We start from the raw sequence: 19498 nt of genomic DNA on the forward strand, positions 1-19498 counted from the left end.
GATTTTAACAGTTTGTTTATACAGTCTCCCATTAGTTGGTGAAAGTCTATAGTCTAAAAGATTTTAAAAGTACACTTTTGGATGCCAAAGTTGTTACGAATTGAGTAATACCCTTGACCTAAAGTAAAGTTAAATGCGATGCACCCAATGTTAAAAGCTTAGAGATTAGTCAACAGACAACGTTTGCCTGTCGGTTCCAGCGAGTTGTTTTGCGACTTTTAAAGAAAAAGAACAAACTAAGTCATACTTCAAAAGAACAACAAAAAAGAAAAATACAAGGTAAAAAGTTGTAAATATTGGAATAGTGTATCTTTAAACTAAATAGTATATGTCACATCTCTTTACATCGCTAATATGTAAAGAAACATCTAACCTGCTATTACTTATATTAATCCCAGTGTATCTGCATCATTTTTTTGTTTTGGTCTTTTATTTTGTTTTCAAATTGTTGTCTTTTATTTGCAATTTCTTGTTTGGTAATATTTTTTTATTTTTGAATTTATGTATGAAAATTAGCAACACCGCCTAAATCGAAGCCTGTACATACCATGTTAATTATTAACATACAAATATAAATACATGTTTTTGCTAGTTTTTGTCAACAGGTGGCATAGTTTTATTACTCTCTCTGCCTTATCAATCGAAGAAGAAAAGGACACTTCCGCGTCAGTCAAGAGGAAGTCAGTTTTAAACATTTTTGGAAGTTTGGTAAAAATAAAAATAAAAAAAATTTTTTAGATCAGCGAAAACCTGTCAAAATGAAAAACAATGTCTCAAACATAAAATATATTTCGTTAAGATGTAATAAATGAAATATTAACTCGATCTTTCTCATGATTTGCAACCAATCCGCCTAAAACCAGACGCTTAATAAGTTTTATTTTGGAAGGTTTAAACGGAAATGGTCTCTATAGTGACTTCCGTAACTTAATGGTTGAGTAGTTAGGAGACGTGGAGTTCAGAGAGAGTCTATTACGGCTTTCTACAGCAATACCTTTAATCAAATATGTTATAAGCCGCGACTGTAACTTATGGAGTTATTTTGTCATGGCGACATAATCACTAAGCGGTTTTCTGGTTTAAAATGACAGCTTAACGTGATGATAATTGAGTAAAAACACCCGGAGCGTCCTCATCGGTCGTGTAAAAGGGTACACCGTGACTTTAGCTGCTGTAGAGCCGTGGTTTGATGTGTGATCACCAGATTGATGAGAATGGGTGAAACCATGTCCCCTGTTCCCGCCCTGCCGCTGGTCATCAGCTGTTTCATGTCAGTTCTGGGCTGCATGGCCACACTCAAACTCATCCCCGCCTTCAAAGATCATTTCATCTCAGCCAGACTCTACGGGATGGACCTAAACAAGACAAGCAAAAAAGAAGTGTGAGTTTTATAAATGTCTCCCTTGTGTTTATGCATGCTTTTGTTCCTCTTGTGTTAACGTGCTGTGTCTAATTCACTGTGATGTTATGTCCTGACCTCATACTTACTGTTTCTCTCCCTGATCACCTATCTTTGCAGCCCAGAGTCCCAAGGAGTAATTAGTGGTACAGTCTTCCTCATCATCCTCTTCTGCTTCATCCCGGTGCCTTTCCTCAGCTGCTTTGTGGGCGATAAGTGCACAGGCTTCCCACATGATGAGGTCGGTAAACATGTGTCAGAGAAGCCCACGGAGACGTGGACAACTTTTTTAACACCCCTCTGCTTAAGAAACTTTAAAGTTAGAATTTAAGCACATTTATTCAGCGGGGAAGAACATCTTTTGTGGTCCAATGTTTGATTTCCCTGCTAATACTTTGTCCTGCAGACCTTTGCCAGTGGGACTCCACTTTGTCATTTCTTATAACATTATACAAGGTGAAATCTCACTGAGACTGGGGTCTTTTTTTTATCTCATACCACACGTTCTCTATTGGAGTTAGTTCTAGGGGGCTAAAATGCCTATGGAAGGAGCTTAATTCTGTGTCTTATAACCCGTTTATGTATAGATTTGGCCTTATATTTTAAATCATTATCCCGTTTAAAGATCCAGTTACAACTGATTTTTTTCGATTTTCTGGTAAAGTCCACCAAATTTGATTTTGTATTTCAAAGTTTATGATTCCATGCACTTGAACAAGGTTTCCAGGGCCTTTGAAAGAGAAAGAGGCCCACAGCATCACAGATCCTCCACCGTACGTAACAGAGGACATAAGGGGCGGTTCTACATATTAATCTTTTGTCTCACACCAAACCCGCCTGGAGTTTGTTGCTGAAAAGCTAAATCTAGATCTGAACAAAACACACAGTTCCAATAAAAGTCCCAGCAGATTTTGTGTTTGTGATGGTAGGACAGAAATTGTGCTTTGGCTACAAAAATGGAATCACTCCTTAACAACAAATTATCATGTAACAAGCATCAAATGGTTATTATGGAGACTCTGTGATCTAACTGCAGGTTAGGTCACCAAGTCACCAATATTAGTCTTTTTCAACACATTTGTCTATCTTTTTTTTTTTTCCTTAAATCTGAGTTGCTGATTTTTGTTTCTCTCCGTGTGTTTGGTTGAGCAGTTTGTACAGCTGATTGGTGCACTTCTGGCCATCTGCTGCATGATTTTTTTGGGCTTTGCTGATGATGTGCTGAACCTGCGTTGGAGGCACAAGCTCCTTCTTCCTACCATGGCTTCTCTGCCCCTGCTCATGGTCTACTTCACAAACTTTGGCAATACGGTCATAGTGGTGCCCAAGCCCTTCAGAGCACTGCTTGGGATGCACTTAGATTTGGGTAAGTTGATTACAGCATTGTTGGCTTGTTCCTGGGGAATCCCAAGATTTCTCTGGAATCATTTCCAAACACATGTCTTGAAAAATACGCTGACTTGTTGCAAAAGTATTTCACCTTCTCACATTTTGTCAGACAAAGCAATGTTTAATTGTCCAGTGGAGATAAAAAAAAAAAAACATTAAAGTGTGGAAAGGATTTGTATTAGGCCCTTTAGGGATAAGGCATTGCAGATTAAAATTAGAGACTAGGTGGAGAGAGTCTGTGAACATCCATTTTCAAGTCTTACCACAGATTCTCAATTGGCTCTCATGATGTTGTTTGTTCGCCACTGGATTTGTAATGAGAATAAATTACACACAGGTGGATTCTATTTACTAATTAAGTAACTCCGTATTTAGGACTATCAGAGTAAAGGGGGAGGAACACAAATCCACACTTTTCAGATTTATATTTCTAAAACAGTTCGAAAACCAGATTATGTATCCCTCTCCTTATATGCTACTTTGTACAGACCCATCACATAAAATTCCAATAAAATATATCAATGTTTGTTGTTGTAATATGTCCAAGTATGGTAAAGTTCAAAGGGTATGATGACGTTTGCAACCATTACATGTTTTCTGCTTGATTTAGTGGTAATAATTCAACATATTTTACCAGAACAGGTTACATAAAGCACAACTGGATGTCGCAAATAACACTGCAATTGTCTTCTGGGTGAATCACCATCTCCTGTAGGTATCCTCTATTATGTCTACATGGGAATGCTCGCAGTGTTCTGTACAAATGCCATCAACATCTTAGCTGGCATCAACGGCATCGAGTCAGGTCAAGCCCTGTTTATCTCTGGCTCCATCATTGTCTTCAACCTGCTGGAGCTCAGTGGTGGGTCCTTTCTTATTAGCCTGACATGTTTAATATTTAGCATATTTTTCAGTTAACATTTTATATATGATTCCAAAAAATCTTGACACAAGGGAGTATATACAAATTAGTTTTCATAATAAATTTAGTGTAACCACAATATTTTTGTGGTTTCAAAGATGACCAAGTTGTTTTACATGATTTTCACTTTTGCATGTGCTACAGTGTCCATTTTTATGAGACAATATCTGTATCCTGCAAGCAGCTTAGCATATTTTGCTGCTTTTTCTGTGTTGTGTTGCCATAATAAACAGGGGACTACCGGGATGACCACGTCTTCTCCCTTTACTTCATGATACCGTTCTTCTTCACCACATTAGCACTTTTTTACCACAATTGGTGAGCTCAAAGCCTTCAGACGTTTTCTGAAACAGCCCTTCCTGTGTTTGTCGATGGGGACTGGAATCTAATTTAGCAAAACCGCGCCCTATGTTGACTCAGGTATCCCTCGTCTGTGTTTGTGGGAGACACTTTCTGCTACTTTGCTGGGATGACCTTCGCTGTGGTTGGCATCCTGGGACACTTCAGCAAGACCATGCTGCTGTTCTTCATTCCTCAAGTGGTCAACTTTGTCTACTCTTTGCCGCAGCTTTTTCACATTATCCCTTGTCCCAGACACAGGCTTCCCAGGTAAATTATCATAACTGAGATATAGTTTTTGACTTCTTGGCAATTTTTATTTAAAATATTACCTAAATGTTTGTACCATTGGAAGGAAAATGTATCCAAATTTTATAACAAATTTGATAACACAACACTTTAACAGGGTTTTGTACATGGTTAACTTTATATTTTCTAACTGTTCCATTTTCAATGAAAGGCTGAATCCAGACACTGGTAAACTGTCGATGAGCTACTCTAAATTTAAAAAGAAAGACCTCTCCCAACTGGGACAACTCATTCTGCAGGTAAAGCTCCTTTTCTGCAGTGACTGTATGTCGTTTGGCTGTAATGCTTGATTGCATTTTGTTTCATGAAACATGAAGACCAATTCAGAGGTCTAATTACCTGCATGTAGTGACATTTACTCTTGTGGTCAGGCATGAACATAAAGGCAAAGCAGTGGCAGCTCATTAATTGAGTTTAAATATGATTTATTGTGTTGACAGGTGGCAGAGTTATTAAAGGTGCTTGAGGTGAGGCGAGGCCAGGAGGGAGATGGGGATTTTATTGAGTGCAACAATATGACTTTAATAAACCTCGTACTAAAATTCTTTGGGCCGATCCACGAGAGGAATCTCACAGTCACCATGCTCATCATACAGGTAAATAAACCAAATTATTACTTATTGCAAAAGTTTTCATACTCCTTTAATTTTTCTACATTTTGTGAAAATTCTGAAATGGAGGTTTGTACTATTTCATGTTGGTCTGTCACATAAAATCGCAATAAAATATGTTAAACTAACGTCAAGTTCTGTCTCTCCCTCAGGTGATGGGCAGCGCAGTGGCTTTTGGGATTCGTTATCATCTGGTGCGTCTCTTTTATGACGTCTAGCCACCTCTATATTAAAGCTGAGAAAATCTCATTGTTGTGGAAATACCTGTCTGTCGTTTTTCCACCTAAGATTCCACCTGCAGGAAAGCCAAGACGCTAAGTTAAAACATACATTTCAAGCATCTCAACAGCAGGACTGGATCCAAGCAGGAAATTCAACTGGTTGCTTAATTTATTGCATAAATCCTGAAATCATTTATCTTTAAAAAAGGGGGTCAACTATCTTCACCCAAATTTGTGACCAATTAATGACCAAATTTGTAAACATGTATGTCCACTGGGCATCATAGTGGGCTGTTGCATCAATCTACTGTTAATGCAAACATACAGGGGGAACATTCTTCATAACACTAGCATAAACAGGAACCCGTGCATTTGAGTTAAAGGTCAATCATTGTTTTTTTGGGGGTTTTTCTGTTTTGCTCCGAATCATCTCAGAATGATTGCTGTGAAGAAATGCAGTTACATATGAGGAAGCTACAGTCAGTGTAGGGAATAGGTAAACAGAAGGCATATTAGAATAGAGAAACTGATGATAGTGTCTGGATTGTTCTAAAAGTGAAGCTTTATGAAGAGGAAAAGGTTATGAAGTTGACTGGCACTTGATTTCTTTCTTTAAGAATGTAATTACAACTGAGGCACTGTTTATTTTTTGGAATGAATATAAAAATCAAATAAAAATGCTGAGTTTATATTTAAAACTAGTCTTTCATTATGATGTGGAATGTATTTATTTTATGCTTGCAAAACGTGCTGCACCACAAGAACATAATACTCGATATTAGCAGAACTACTGTTGTATTTTTATTTTCAGAATTCCAGAAAATGTTTGTGAAGGTATGAAAATATGTGCCATTACGATCAGTTAAATACAGATGTAAACTAGCAACAGTCTGTAGAGACATTTTAGGTCAACTCTGGTTTTTCACTCGACAATGAATGGAAGATTAATCCACATATTGATGATGATATTTGCATGGTAAGGGATTCATTACAAAATTACAGTTCTTCAGCTGCGGAGGATCAGATTAGACCAGTTACCTAATTAATAACCGTTAAATAACTAAAGCAATTTCACAGATCTAAAACTATCGTGTATTTCTTTTGTTATAGGTGTATCTCAAGTAAGAATAAAACTTGTTTATTTTTACAGAGTGATATATTTAGTTGTTTTTTCTGATTATTTAAATGGTTATGGCTTACAGCAAATGAACACATAAATTTCAGTTTCTCAGAACATTAAAACATGTATAAGATTAAGAAAACTTGAATTCTTAACACAGAAATACTTATGGCCTACACAATTATGGTGAAGACTCGTGATTTAACAGCTGTCCACCAGACAGTCACCGATGACCTCCAAAAGGAGAGTAGGCCACAAAAAGTCATTGCTAACGAAGCTGGCCCTTCATAGTGCTGCATTTAAACATATGAATGAATGAAAAAGCTGCACAAGAAAAAGATATAACTGCAGCCTTGGGGGGATTATGATGCAAAGCCTATTCAATAATGCATATATTAAACAATACATGCACACACTACTCAGTAGGCCACTCAGTAGGCCAACATGTCTGTATTAATGTATTAAAAATGTTTCTTTATTGCTCCGATGTAATATCCATATTCGCTAAAAAAGTGAATTTCAGGTGTTTATTATCCGTAAGCTATATCCGAAGCTATAGCAAAATATGTCACTTTCTTTGTAAATCTAAAATGTAAGTTTTTGACTTTAATAACCGAAATAAATGTATATTCTACTCTATTCTGTTGCACTTGTAATATTTGTTAGAATCTTCGAACGTTGATAAAATAATGTATATTAAATAAAATATGTCATGCTAAAATTAAATGTTGTGGGGCAGAGGTGTAATGAAATCTAAATTTAAAAAAATGAAGACCTAGTGGGTTTAAATTGTTAGATTATTGTACCAAAACATCTTAGCCAATGACTACTCCGGGGGAATAATACCCGGAACCATTGAACTATAATTTGTTTCAACCGGAACGTTGTGTATTTCCGATTTACAGCGGAGCTGTTTCCGGCTGTCGCTGGAGTTCAACAGCAGTGCAGCTAAACCTCTTTCGCGGTACTGTCCTCGGAGCTGTTGACAGTCAAATGAATGAACGCCTCTAACAATCTATTACTGAGCATGTTCTATTAACCCGTGGGATCAGTCCCGAGTGGGCTGTGGCGATGGTGATTGTCTTAGAGACATGTGTTACACGAAGCTCTCTCTGTGTGGCAGCTAGCGTCCATCAAATGACAGGGTAATGGTTCTCACTTATCTTGGAGCTGAGACTAAAACGCCGACTTAGAGAGCGATGCCTCCGAATAAACGCATACAAAAGAAAACACTCAAGGTGGAGTGTGAGTGGGCTTCCTGTGGAGATTCTTTCAGCCAGATGGAAAACTTCTGTAAGCATGCTGAAGCTCATCTCACTGAGGAAGAGGAGGCGGCGGAAGGTGGGCTTGGTTAATGGGGTCTGTCTTTAACTCGCTCTCTATAAAGGAGTGATGATGAGTAATGCAGTATTAATTGTATTTTGTTGTCCAGAGGAGAGAAACTGTCTCTGGAGAGACTGTGGTTTCTGCTCCGTGGATGGCCCTGAGGAGCTGCGACGCCATGTCCTGTTCCACTGTTACCACACTAAGCTGAAGCAGCTGGGTCAGCAGGTCCTGGACGCCCAACCAGAACTGGGTAGCTGCTCCATTGCCCACCACAACCGCAACATCATCCCAGACATCCCTGACAACTTTGTCTGTCTTTGGGAAGAATGTGAGGTAGGACCGACATGATAAATTGGTAATCTATCAACCTCACTAGAATGGTGAGGAAGTTCCTTCTGGGATTTAAAGCCATCTGCAATCTTCAATATTGAGTCCTAAACATTTTGTCCATCAATCTCTCACCCTTTTCAAGATTGAGACACATACATTCATTTGTTCACCTTCTGCTTGTCCATAACTTAGTTCTATAAACGGCTTCAGGTTTCACCTATCCAAGATTATAAATGGCAGTCATCCATCAATGTTCTGCTTATCTAAGATTGAGTTCTATCCAGCTAATTCTTCAGCTAATTCAAGATTGAGGCACCTTCATCCATCTATCTAGCTACAGTGCCCCCTTAAAGACTGTTGTTTTTACTGTAGCTTTTTGTCACACTTGGGGGTTTCAGATTAATAACAGCCATAGATGACACGAGAAAGTACAAAAAATTCTATACAAACCAGCCTGGCCCTATGTGAAAAAATGATTATCGCATGAATCCTAGTAGCTGGCTATTCCAGCCTTGGCTGACTCCCTTCAGGCACTTGCAACAACTAACAATAAGTCTTTCACGTCTCTGTGCAGTAAATTTGGTCCACTCAGAGTCCTTTTAATTCATCTACACTTAAGCTTTCAAGCATAAAGAGCCTATTTAAGGTCATTCCGAAGACCCTCAATCAAATTTATGTCCGGACTTTGACTTGCCCACTACAAAACCTTAATTTTGTTTTTTTTAGTTGTGTGTGTGTCTGTGTCTGTTGGTGAGGTGGGTGCTTTGGATTTGTTGTTCAATAGTCAGCAGTGGTCTTGGGCTCTTGAACTTCCATTGATGCCATTTTGGCTCAGTGGAAGTGGACACATTTAATAGTCCTCTCTCACATTCAAAGTCTATTAAACAGAGTGCACAATCAAAATACCGGCATGTTGCATTTGTCTCTACAAAAATAATATCTTGGCTTCTTCTTTGTGTCCACATTTGTCACAGCAAGCTCCGTATGAAAACCCAGAGTGGTTCTACCGCCACGTTGAAATGCATACCCTGTCCATTGAAATACCGACTGGTGAATGGGAGTTCCCCATACGCTGTGGATGGAAAGGTATTTAATCATGTCAGGAGGAAGATTACAGAGATGTAGGCTATTCATTTCTTAACTGCATTTTGGATGCCTGGTGTTTTTTCAGATTGCGAAGCTACCGCTAAAGGGCGGCCCAAGCTGCGGGAGCACCTACGCAGCCACACGCAGGAGAAGGTGGTGGCGTGTCCAGGCTGTGGGGGGATGTATGCAAACAACACCAAATTCTTCGACCATATGATTCGACAAAACGCCATGGAAGGTAAAGTTAGTTACAATGACAAGTATTGAAGCATTCTTGGAGTCGGATTGTGTCTAATTGCTGCCGGGTGTGTCTGTGTGTGTCCTGCAGGTCAGAGGTTCCAGTGTTCTCACTGCTCTAAACGTTTTGCAACAGAAAGACTCCTCAGAGACCATATGAGGACCCACGGTCAGTTTCTTCCTCATCAGTCTGAGCTTTAGGCACTACTTGACCATCTGAATGTAGTTGTTTTAAGTGGATGAAGAAGTCATACAATGATATATATGCAAATACTAGTTTGTGTTTGATTTATTATATCAGTGAGCCACTACAAATGCCCGCTGTGCGACATGACCTGCCCGTCTCCCTCTTCGCTGCGCAGCCACATCAAGTTCCGCCACAGCAACGAGAAGCCGTACAGCTGCGAGTACTGTGAATATAGGTGTCGTATCATCTCTAGCTGCGACTGTTCAATCTGAGGTCGTCCTCGTAAACAAGTTTCAAAGCTTTGTTCTGTTTGCATTTTGTAGCTGTAAAAATCTGATCGACCTGCGTAAACACCTGGACACCCACAGCAGCGATCCGGCGTTCCGCTGCGACGTTCCCGGGTGTGGCTTCACCTCTCGCACACTTTGCACCATGAAGATTCACCACCAGAAAGAGCACGAGGTGATCTCTGAAATTAATGGAGCAAATTTGATGTTTCTCACAAGTGGATTAGTAAAATGTGGATTAATAAATACAAGTTGCAAGAGAGACAAGTAAGTTTGATGTTTCTCACAAGTAAAATTCTATGTTTTCTGGAATCAGGGGACTTTTGCAGCTCGCTACAAATGTCATGTGTGCGGCCAGTGTTTCACCAGAGGCAACAGCCTAACTGTCCATCTCCACAAAAAGCATCAGTTCAAGTGGCCCTCAGGACACCCCAGGTTCAGGTAAGTGTCCTGTTTAAGTAGACATATAGTGGCTTGCAAATATATTTTTACTCCATGAAAGTGTTGTCACAGATTCTCAATTGGATTTTGTCAGAACTTTGACTGGACCATTCTAGCACATGAACATGCTTTGAGCTAAACCGTTACAAATTTCTACCACCCCACCTGAGCTGTGAATTCCTGCTGCTCCTCCAAGGTTACTAAGCCTTCTCTGGTTAGGAGTCTCTTTAACCAGCCTGTCAGTTTAGATGGACGTTGTCTTGATAGGTCTGCTGTTGTGCACTCTGTATTTTCTGATGATTGCTTGAACTCCAGAAGAGGTCCAACGCTTGTGATATTCTTATATTAATGAATATTGTTTTAGACATTAGACACAATGTGTTTTTTGTAAATGCAATATTGGTTCTCTGATTGTCTTTCATCAACCTGTCAGGTACAAAGAACATGAGGATGGCTTCATGCGACTGCAGCTGATTCGCTACGAGAGCGTGGAGCTGACGGAGCAGCTGATGAGGGAAAAGCAGAAGAGGCCGGTGGAGGATGACGACGATGACAGCGGCCATGCTGAGGATCAGGAGCTGGAGGAGGACCCTGTAGCGGCAGCTGCTGCTGCTTCACAGGTGCAGGTACAACTTAGAGGGGTTCTGCTGGAGGAGCAGAGGACTGAGGAGTCCACAATCAGAAGTGAAGATGCTGGACAGGTAGAGGACATGTTGTATGTCCTAACAGGAGGGGAGGACTCTGTCATACTGCAGCTTCAGGGTGCGGCGCAGCAACAAGGCGTGCAGGTAGACTAACTTGATTCAGGACTAATCGGCGGCGCTGTTTGTCACTTTGGAACCGTGTAAATAGACTGCTCAACTGTTGGTGATGTCTGATGTTAAGAAATGAAACTGAATGACTAAATCCCCATTTTAGGCTATGCAAGCTGTATTATGTGTTGCATTTGTTAATGAAGATCATGTTTACTGGTATTTGAAGCTATTTTTATTTATTCGGTAACATATTGAGACTTTGATGCTCCCAACATATCAGCTACAACTTTTACAGCTAAATCATGAAAAACAATCATGAACTTGGTATTGACCAGAGTGTTTGAAGTCCTGAGAAAAGTTTCATGTTTGACTTGTTCCACAGTTTGAATAAAGATTTAACGCTTTTATTACGTTTGCTTCTAGTTTTCCTCAAAGTACTTGCTGACATAATAGCAGTTCCCTTGCATTATTAAAGGCTGGATTGATATGTAACTTTTTACAAAGTAGCGTTGCATGGTAACTGAATCTGTCTTATATCTTATCTTATAATCTTATAATGCTTTTATTTAACTGAGCTGGATGTAATTGGAGTTTATTTTGAACTGTGCTGGAGAGCTTACACCATTTATGCAGGACTCAGGTAAATATTTCCAGCAATTCTTTTGGAAACTATTCCTTCTGTCCTTTATTGCACTGTCTCCTACTGTCTGTCAAAAAGTACTGCAGCTTAAAAATAAAAAGATGCAAATACAAGTAAAGATGTGATGGAAACCTTTGTTTTTGTCTCTGATATATTTGCTATATTGTTTGCTCTGTAATTCTTAAATTATGATGATTGGATAGAGAATTATTTGGTGACTAAAATAATATTAATTGACACTTTAAGAAGGTTCGTTTTTTTTTATAAGAAAGGTTTAAATGTGGCACCCACATGCTTAAAATAAGGTTGACACTCCTGGTAAAGATTAGTGAAAAGCCTTAAAATCTATTCATCCCTCTCTGCAGTAACATAATCTCAGACTGAAACTTATAGAAAAATCCAACCTTTAAGTGAACATGTACGCACTGGGGGGCCTGTTTAACAAAATCAGTTAATTTAGTAATTTGTAGTGTTGCTTCTTTGTACAAACCCATTTTACCAATAGTGAAACATGTTTTTCTTTTATAACCTTTCATGTGGTTGGAGCACAGAAAGAGAGGCCTCTTTGACCATTCCTAGACCTTCCAGAGTCTAAACCCGTCTTTTTCTCTCTTCTCTTCAGCTCACTCCACGGGTTTTTTACTGGATTAGGTCTGTTGGATAATGTTATTTCTGTGGTTGTGTACCATTTCGTTTTTCTTTTTCTGGTGGGGTCCACCAGATTCTTGTTGAACAGTTCCTGGTTATACAACAAATTTATATGCAAGACGGTTTCCGGGATCAGAACTGGCCCACAGCATCACAGATCCTATACCTGATAGCTGAAATGAGGTGTTTTTCTGTACATTTATCTTTTGGTTTGTGCCAATCCCACCTTGAGTGCTAGTTGTAAAAGAACAAATCTGAATCTTTGCCACAGTTTTCTAACTTTGAGCCCTGAAGAGCGTTTTAACCTCTTTTACCGTCCTGCTCACTGTGGGAAATGATGGAAATATAAATCAGTCTTCTACTAACCTAAATTAAATGGGACTTTGTGTTGTGTCATATTTATATCCCATAAAAAACAGAAATGTAGATTAAGATACACAAGTTAAGCTAAAGTACAAGTATTAAAAAGTAAAGTACGCGTTTAAAAGAATGCTTAAATTACATTTATCTAAGTGATTTAATGGGCAGTGCTAACAATTGTGCAGACAGTGATTTTGTAAACTATAGTTTTGTTACATTTGATTTAATTCCCCATTACAATGACTACCTTCATTTCCATACTATACTGTTCTTAAATTCATGGTCAGAGTTTTCTAAATCAATCAGTGTGATGTTCTGCTGCTGCCATAAAATATTCATTTTACACTTTTTGCCTTGAACATAATTTATTCTTTTCTGTATAAAGCTATTAATATTAAGTATGTTTTTTTCTGGACATTTTGACATGTTTCTGATTTCCATGGACAAGTAAACAATAAAGAAAGGTATTAGTGCATACTCTATGCATGTAATTTATTAAAGCAAATCTGATTGGTTAGTCATTTAGGGTGGTGTGTGAGAGGACACTTACTAGACAGAACTGGTTTTTATTTTTTTGCCTGGGGTTATAAGCTTTTATTCTTCATAAACACTATTCAACAAATGTGTTCTTTAACCATTTTATTTGGAGTCAGTCAGATGAATTATAACAAACCTTTGCCATTGCTTCAGGTCCAGTCACAGCATGATAAAACAGCATTAGCTGTGTGTAGAAGATTAAGAAGCACACAGAGCTTATGACTCAAAGTCACTGCTTCCTCGTTCTACAGTGAACGCAGCTCTACTGGTCCAGCTTCTCGTGCCTTTTACTCTTACATTGTTTTTTAGAATGCATCAAGTGATTTCCCAGGCCAGTTCTCACATGCATCTGCAAGTTTTCTGCAGTGATTAATGGAATTAGAAGATGGACTCCATGTTGTTCAATGTGCTCTTGTTTTTCCTGTTTTGCTCCTTCCGCAAAGGGATTTCTCAGATGCCTGAGTGGAACGGAGAGCTGGAAGTAAGTGGTAAGGTCTCCACCCTCTGTCTTTCCTTCTACCTAAAGTAAAATAGTTTTTTACTTGTGTTCTGACCTCCAAGACATGTTATGTACAGGAGTAGCTCTTATGAATTTTTAAAAAAATAACATGCTATGTTTTTAAAGCAAGACGGTAGCTTTGGATTGGTTACAAATGCACTACATATTTTAAAAGAATAGGGCAGAACAGGTTAAACTGGTCGGGTTTGCAGCCCATTCTGCTCTCACACACCTTATCAGCTCTGCCCACAGATTTTACATGGAACTGAGGTCACTTCAAAACATGAACTTTATTGTCATTTAGCCACTTTGTACCCAAGCTTAACATCTTGGCTGTTGTCTTGAGATGTTGCATCAATAGTTCCTCATAGTGTTTTTTTCTTATACCATCTGTTTTGTGAAATGCACCAGTCTCTGCAGCCACAAAACAACCCAAACGTATGCTGCTACCACTCAACTACACAGCTGGGGTCAGCTTTCTCAGGATTGCCACCCTTCCCCTTTTTCCTCCAAAAGTAATGATGAACAATGTGGGCAAACATTTTAAAATTATGTACTTGAGTTTTTTTTATAAACTGTAATCTGGCTTACTTCCCTTTTGGAGTAAAGGCGTCTTCTTTTCTGAGTGGTATTTTAATCCATGCTGGTACAGGACTTGATTTACTATGGATGATAGTGCACTATTAACAGCTTCAGCCATCATCAGCACAAGGTATTTTGCTCTCACTCTGGGGTTCATGCCCACATTTTGCACCATAAATCATTTATCTCTGGAACACAGAACCCGTCTTCTTCCTGAACAGTACGATGGCTGGCCATTCTCATGGTGTTAAATATGCTTTTACAGGTGAGACAGAATCGATTCCCCAACCAGAGCTTATAGATGACACCTACTGGTCCGGGTCAGCACCCCTTTGTTTAGGAGGGTGTAAGGCCCGTCACGAGGAGCTTAGGAAAGATCCCTGTGGAAACTCTAGCTGCTGCTGGATTGGCTACAAGTCCCTCTGCAGAGGTCAGTGTTCTTGGACTCGTATTCAGAGTAAACTTGTATAAGAGATTACTGATTTGCATTCTGTTCATGTGTCAGTGAACTGCGGGAGGCCTGATGTGGAGTATAATGGAGTAGTTTACGGTAATGACTGGTGGGTGGGTTCTCTGGTGAGGTACGTGTGTCGCTCTGGCTTCATGCTCGTGGGAAGCCCCACCAGATCATGCCAAATCAATGGCCTTTGGACCCCGAAACCCACCTGCCTCAGTGAGTAAATACTAACAACCGCAACGTAAATCAAAAAAGTCTTCATGTCCTGTTGAGAATCTTTCAGCCGTTCCTACCTGTCTGCCTGTATAGGGATGTGTCAGCGGGGAAGCATTGAAGTCAGGGAGAGCGAACTGAACGGAACGTGTAACTCCACCTGTGAGAACAAGAGCTACTTCGGCCCGCCCAAACTGGGCTGCTCTCTGATAAACAACTGTAAGAAGAAGGAGACCGGCTGGAAGAGGTTCTTCTCGCAGTGTGTTCCTTGTATTTGTGACTGTGCTTTATCATGCGGTGAGGAACTTTTGATGTAATCACTTCAGTCAGTTTTCTCTGCACAATTGGACCTGAAAGCACTTCATTATTGCTTTGATGAACACTTCTGCTCTTTTTTTTATATATATATATTTTTTAGCAACTGCAGGCTAATCCTGAGAGGCACTTCAGACAAAGAGGAGAAAGTCTTCATCCAATTTCATGGACAAATCAGAAAAAAATATATATTAAAAGATATTATTTTTTCTCCACTGGCAAACCAGCATTTTTTCTTTTGTTTTCTTGGATGAACTTAGGTTGATGCCTAAGGTTTCAAAAGAAGGGGTGAATTTGCTTGTAAAGGTAATAAAGAAAAGGAAGCTGTGAAGATAAACCACGGAGATAATACTGGGAGCTTCACCGGTCCTCCTCTCAGTCCATCTGTTCTGCAAGGAGCTAAAACACTAATCTCGTTACTAAGGGCAGATCAGCAGTCAGATGCCTGTCGTAACCTTGTTATACACAGGTACTAGCATGTGTGTGCTTTTTATTTACTCATTGTGAAAACAAAATTTTTGTGTGTGTGTGTGTATATATATATATATATATATATATATATATATATATATATAATATTTTGTGTTTTGCTGATGACACTTGTAAATACATCTAACATCAAATGATGAAAACCTGTTTAATATTTTCTCCTTTCTGTATATTTCTCTGCAAACTACTTGAGCGTAGTTTCTCAACCTTTCAGATTGAATATGTACCTTTCAAGAATGATTTTCTGCTAAAAAACCACTAGGTGTTGCTGTTGTTTTTATTCTCTCACATTGCATAACAAGCACTTGGTGGCAATATTCTAATCTAAACACGATCATGATGAATAATAGATGATAACAATGGAACACAAAGCATGATTCTTCTCCACCATATGTGATCCAGAGAAAGTACTGCAGATCACTCCTCCTTGCTGGGGTTCCAAGTGCTGAACCTCAGGACGATGTTCTCATCTGCTTTGGGAGAGTAGCAGCCGATTCCTGTGGAAGCAGACACAATATACAGGTGTTTTGGTTCCATACCCAGACATATTCTGTGCTCTTTTCTTTCATCTACAGCAACCACACAGGCTTTTGATTTCACTAATGCATGTAATTCCACAGAGCAGCACTGCTTACCCATGGTGTAAAAAGGAAAACAGTTTTTCCAAATAGTTTTAGATAATTACTAAGTGAAAGAGCAAGCTATCCTCCTGCTTCATTTAAGCTCATTAGGTCGCCCTCAGATCTGCTTTTGTTGAATCCACTGGGAGGATACTCACCCACATCCAGTCTGGTGTACTCCCCAGAGTTTTCAGACAGGATCTCCCAGTAGGTCTGCTTGTGTTCATCTCCAGCCACTCCGTTCACACTCTCTAGAAACACGCCAAAGTCTGGATCTTCCTTCACTGTGAACCTAATGACACAGAGAGGAAGGGCCGCTATTACAAGCAGAAATGGACCATGGGCAGCTTTCAAAAATACTGTGACTTCAGAATAAAAGGATGACTTGGAGGGGATTTCATCTGTGGTCTTACTTGAAGTCCGGCTGGGTTTCCTGCAGTCTCCTTAGAGCTCCAAGAAGCACACCTCCCTCCACCACAGAGGTGAAATAGGACTCGGGAGTCATGTTGGAGAGGTCATTCTCCACAGTCAGCCTGATTGGAAGAGACTCCAAACCTGCACACAAATTCACACTGATGCACATCCAAAACACATGACCTCATAGAGTAAATACCATCTCACCAGCATACCTGTCTTTGTGACTGCTTCATGTATGAGCAGCAGAAGAAGGCCCACGGAGAGCAGAGCAGCAAGTCTTAGAGCCATCCTGTGTGATGTTTCCCTTCAGAGTTTCACCTGAGTACTTATAGAAGGCCAAACCCTCCTTTATCTCCAAATGAAATCTTACAACCCGCCTGCAGTCATTTGACAATGCCATCTTTTCTTCTCATTTTGAACGCTCACATGTGACATCATGACAGGAGAACCAACTCCAGTGCTGTTATCTCACATAGCTGAGTGTCAGTTTCAAATAATGAGAACATTATGAAAAGAATTGTTAATGATTAGTTATAATCAGATTAATATTCTGCTATGAGATTGATTTCTTTCACCAAGTTCCAAGAATAAGATTGAAGGTTTTGCTTCAGATTATCTGTGTGAATACTTTACCTTTATCTGAAGAAGGTAACAAATAAAAGGTTTGCCTCACATTATTCACCACATTTTTGGAACTTTAAACGAAAGAGGCTTTCTCATGCTGCAAGAAGAGCTATAGGGGGAAAACAGTGTTGACTCTATTGGTGTGATATGTTCCCATCTACATTGCCTTGAAAAAGTTTTAATTTCACTTAAATTGTTTCACATTTTGTCATGTTCAACCCAGATGTGTACATGAAGCACTGCACATGCGAGAAATGTAGGGAAAATTAGAGATGCTGTTGAAACGTTTCATTGACAGAAATCGGAAAAGTCCTGGAAAGAAACTTGTTAGAGGGTGTAATAGACTCGAGGCTGGAGCTGTGATTCACCTTTCAGCAAAACAACGACCCATTAATATACACCCAGAGGAAGGATTTAGATCAGAGCATATATTTTTTTTTAGAATGACCCGGTCAGTGTCCAGCACCAAATCCAATACAGAATCTGTGGCAAGACTTAAAAACTGATGCACATAAATATTTTTCATCTAATCTGATTTATTTTGCAAATAAGACTTGCAGCTTTAATTGCTGTGAAAGGTAGTGTTGAATACAAATAGATGCCACCTTTTCCCTGGCTATTTTCATGTATAAAAAGTTATCTAAATTATTATTTTATTATAATTTAAAAAGTATGCTTTATTTTGTGTTAGTGTATTAGTAGTCCTGTCTGGGATTGCTGCAAAGTCAATGTCTCCTTCCATCAGCTCTGCTTCCTCAGGTATCTTTTTACCAATTGGTAATAATGTAAACTGAATTTGACAGCAGTGCATTATAACTAGGATCAAATTGTAATGTATGTAACTTAATGTTAATTTTGTCTATAAGATCTGATTATGCATCTCTATGTATACATTGCAACTATTTTTCTTGTAAAATGCCATGAGACTACATGTGTTTTGAATTGGCGCTATACAAACAACGTGAATTGATCTGAATTTGTCTATAACATAAAATCTTAGTAAAATATAGTTTGGGTACATGTAACAAAATTAGAAAATGTTCATAAATAATATTGCAAGGCATTATTCGTGGTGTATATAAGAGAAGTATCCTTATATTAGCAGTTATAGGAGGGTTGGAGTGCTCAAAGAGCACACGAAACGACCTAGGAGCTCTTTTCTTAAATTAGACTGATTAAGAAGCAGGTGCGATTGGCTAAAATGGGCTTGATTTCCTCTCAGGGGTGATGTAAGGCGTGTAGGGCCCGTTTGAACGCGAGTAACCCCGGCTATTTTACCGAAAATAACCCGGGCACTGCAGCATCAGCGCCAGGCAGCTGCGCAGGTGCGGCCTTTAAAGAGACAGACCAAAACCTCCCTCATGTTTACTCCGATTGTCAGCAGGCATGTAACGAAGCTTAATCCATCAATTTTGATTCATCCGTGTGGATACTTTTGAATCATAAATGATTGTTTTGTCAACTTAAAGTGATCCCAGCAATTAAACTTAAATTTGTATAAACAACTTTAATGCCATGATCTATAGATAGATTTGCTTGTGACGGAATTTATGTTTCAAGGATCCCAGATCAGGAATCTAAAAGGAGTAAAAAAAAATGTTATTGTTTTCTAAGGGATCTATTTTAGTCTAGTTAGGATTGTGAATGGGAATTATTAGAACCAAAACATTATTTCCTCCTCCAGCATCTTCCCAGCAACGCCCTGCATCCAACCCAAGCCAACGTGCGCAGCCCACAGACGCACTAACCGGTTAAAGAGGAAAGCGGCGGCTGCCCCGTCAGGCTGCAGCTAATGCTGCTGAGGCATTTGCAGCAGCAGAGTCGGCCAGATCCGGTGCTTTCGTTCTGATCCTAGAACTCAGCGAGGGAATGATGGAGATTGACGTGCAAGCCGAGGATGTTTGTGGACGCAGTTCATGAGAGGAGTACTCTTTCCGAGGGAAAAGATGACATGCGCCCCGCTCCCCTGACGAGTCTCTGAGATGCAGTCCTAGTTTGAGGCTGGGCCGGACATTATTTTAATCTCAGGGGCTGCTGCTGTAGAGGATGCGGGATGATGAGCGCCGCACCCCGAGAGATACTGATAAGGATAATACAGCTCGGTACTTTATCGCCACGCAATCAATCCGGATTTTAGC

General features: G+C 39.5%; 3 protein-coding genes across 4 annotated transcripts; all 3 read left to right on the plus strand.

The window, feature by feature from the left end:
• The first annotated feature begins 912 nt into the window (after positions 1-912).
• On the plus strand, positions 913-5888 carry dpagt1 (dolichyl-phosphate (UDP-N-acetylglucosamine) N-acetylglucosaminephosphotransferase 1 (GlcNAc-1-P transferase)). The gene is made up of 9 exons (XM_047378798.1): positions 913-1381; positions 1520-1640; positions 2552-2765; positions 3504-3650; positions 3944-4028; positions 4131-4319; positions 4510-4597; positions 4799-4954; positions 5122-5888. Exons 1-9 carry the CDS (start codon positions 1209-1211, stop codon positions 5185-5187), a joined length of 1239 nt encoding a protein of 412 aa, XP_047234754.1. The 5' UTR covers positions 913-1208; the 3' UTR covers positions 5188-5888.
• A 1315-nt stretch (positions 5889-7203) lies between these two features.
• Positions 7204-11712, plus strand: LOC124875966 (histone H4 transcription factor). Its single transcript, XM_047378410.1, has 9 exons — positions 7204-7651; positions 7743-7969; positions 8941-9052; positions 9138-9290; positions 9381-9458; positions 9591-9711; positions 9800-9938; positions 10080-10204; positions 10638-11712. Exons 1-9 carry the CDS (start codon positions 7510-7512, stop codon positions 10999-11001), a joined length of 1461 nt encoding a protein of 486 aa, XP_047234366.1. The 5' UTR covers positions 7204-7509; the 3' UTR covers positions 11002-11712.
• Positions 11713-13400: 1688 nt separating this feature from the next.
• si:ch211-117m20.4 (sushi, von Willebrand factor type A, EGF and pentraxin domain-containing protein 1) lies at positions 13401-15957 on the plus strand. Of its 2 annotated transcripts, XM_047379055.1 has the most exons (5): positions 13401-13632; positions 14491-14655; positions 14731-14898; positions 14992-15192; positions 15314-15957. In XM_047379055.1, exons 1-5 carry the CDS (start codon positions 13530-13532, stop codon positions 15325-15327), a joined length of 651 nt encoding a protein of 216 aa, XP_047235011.1. In that variant the 5' UTR covers positions 13401-13529; the 3' UTR covers positions 15328-15957. The 2 variants fall into 2 exon arrangements, with proteins under 2 accessions (XP_047235011.1, XP_047235010.1); XM_047379054.1 differs by having other exon boundaries at positions 14992-15957.
• Positions 15958-19498: the final 3541 nt, after the last annotated feature.

This window comes from Girardinichthys multiradiatus, chromosome 11 (assembly GCF_021462225.1).
Source record: "Girardinichthys multiradiatus isolate DD_20200921_A chromosome 11, DD_fGirMul_XY1, whole genome shotgun sequence".
Lineage (NCBI taxonomy): Eukaryota > Metazoa > Chordata > Actinopteri > Cyprinodontiformes > Goodeidae > Girardinichthys > Girardinichthys multiradiatus.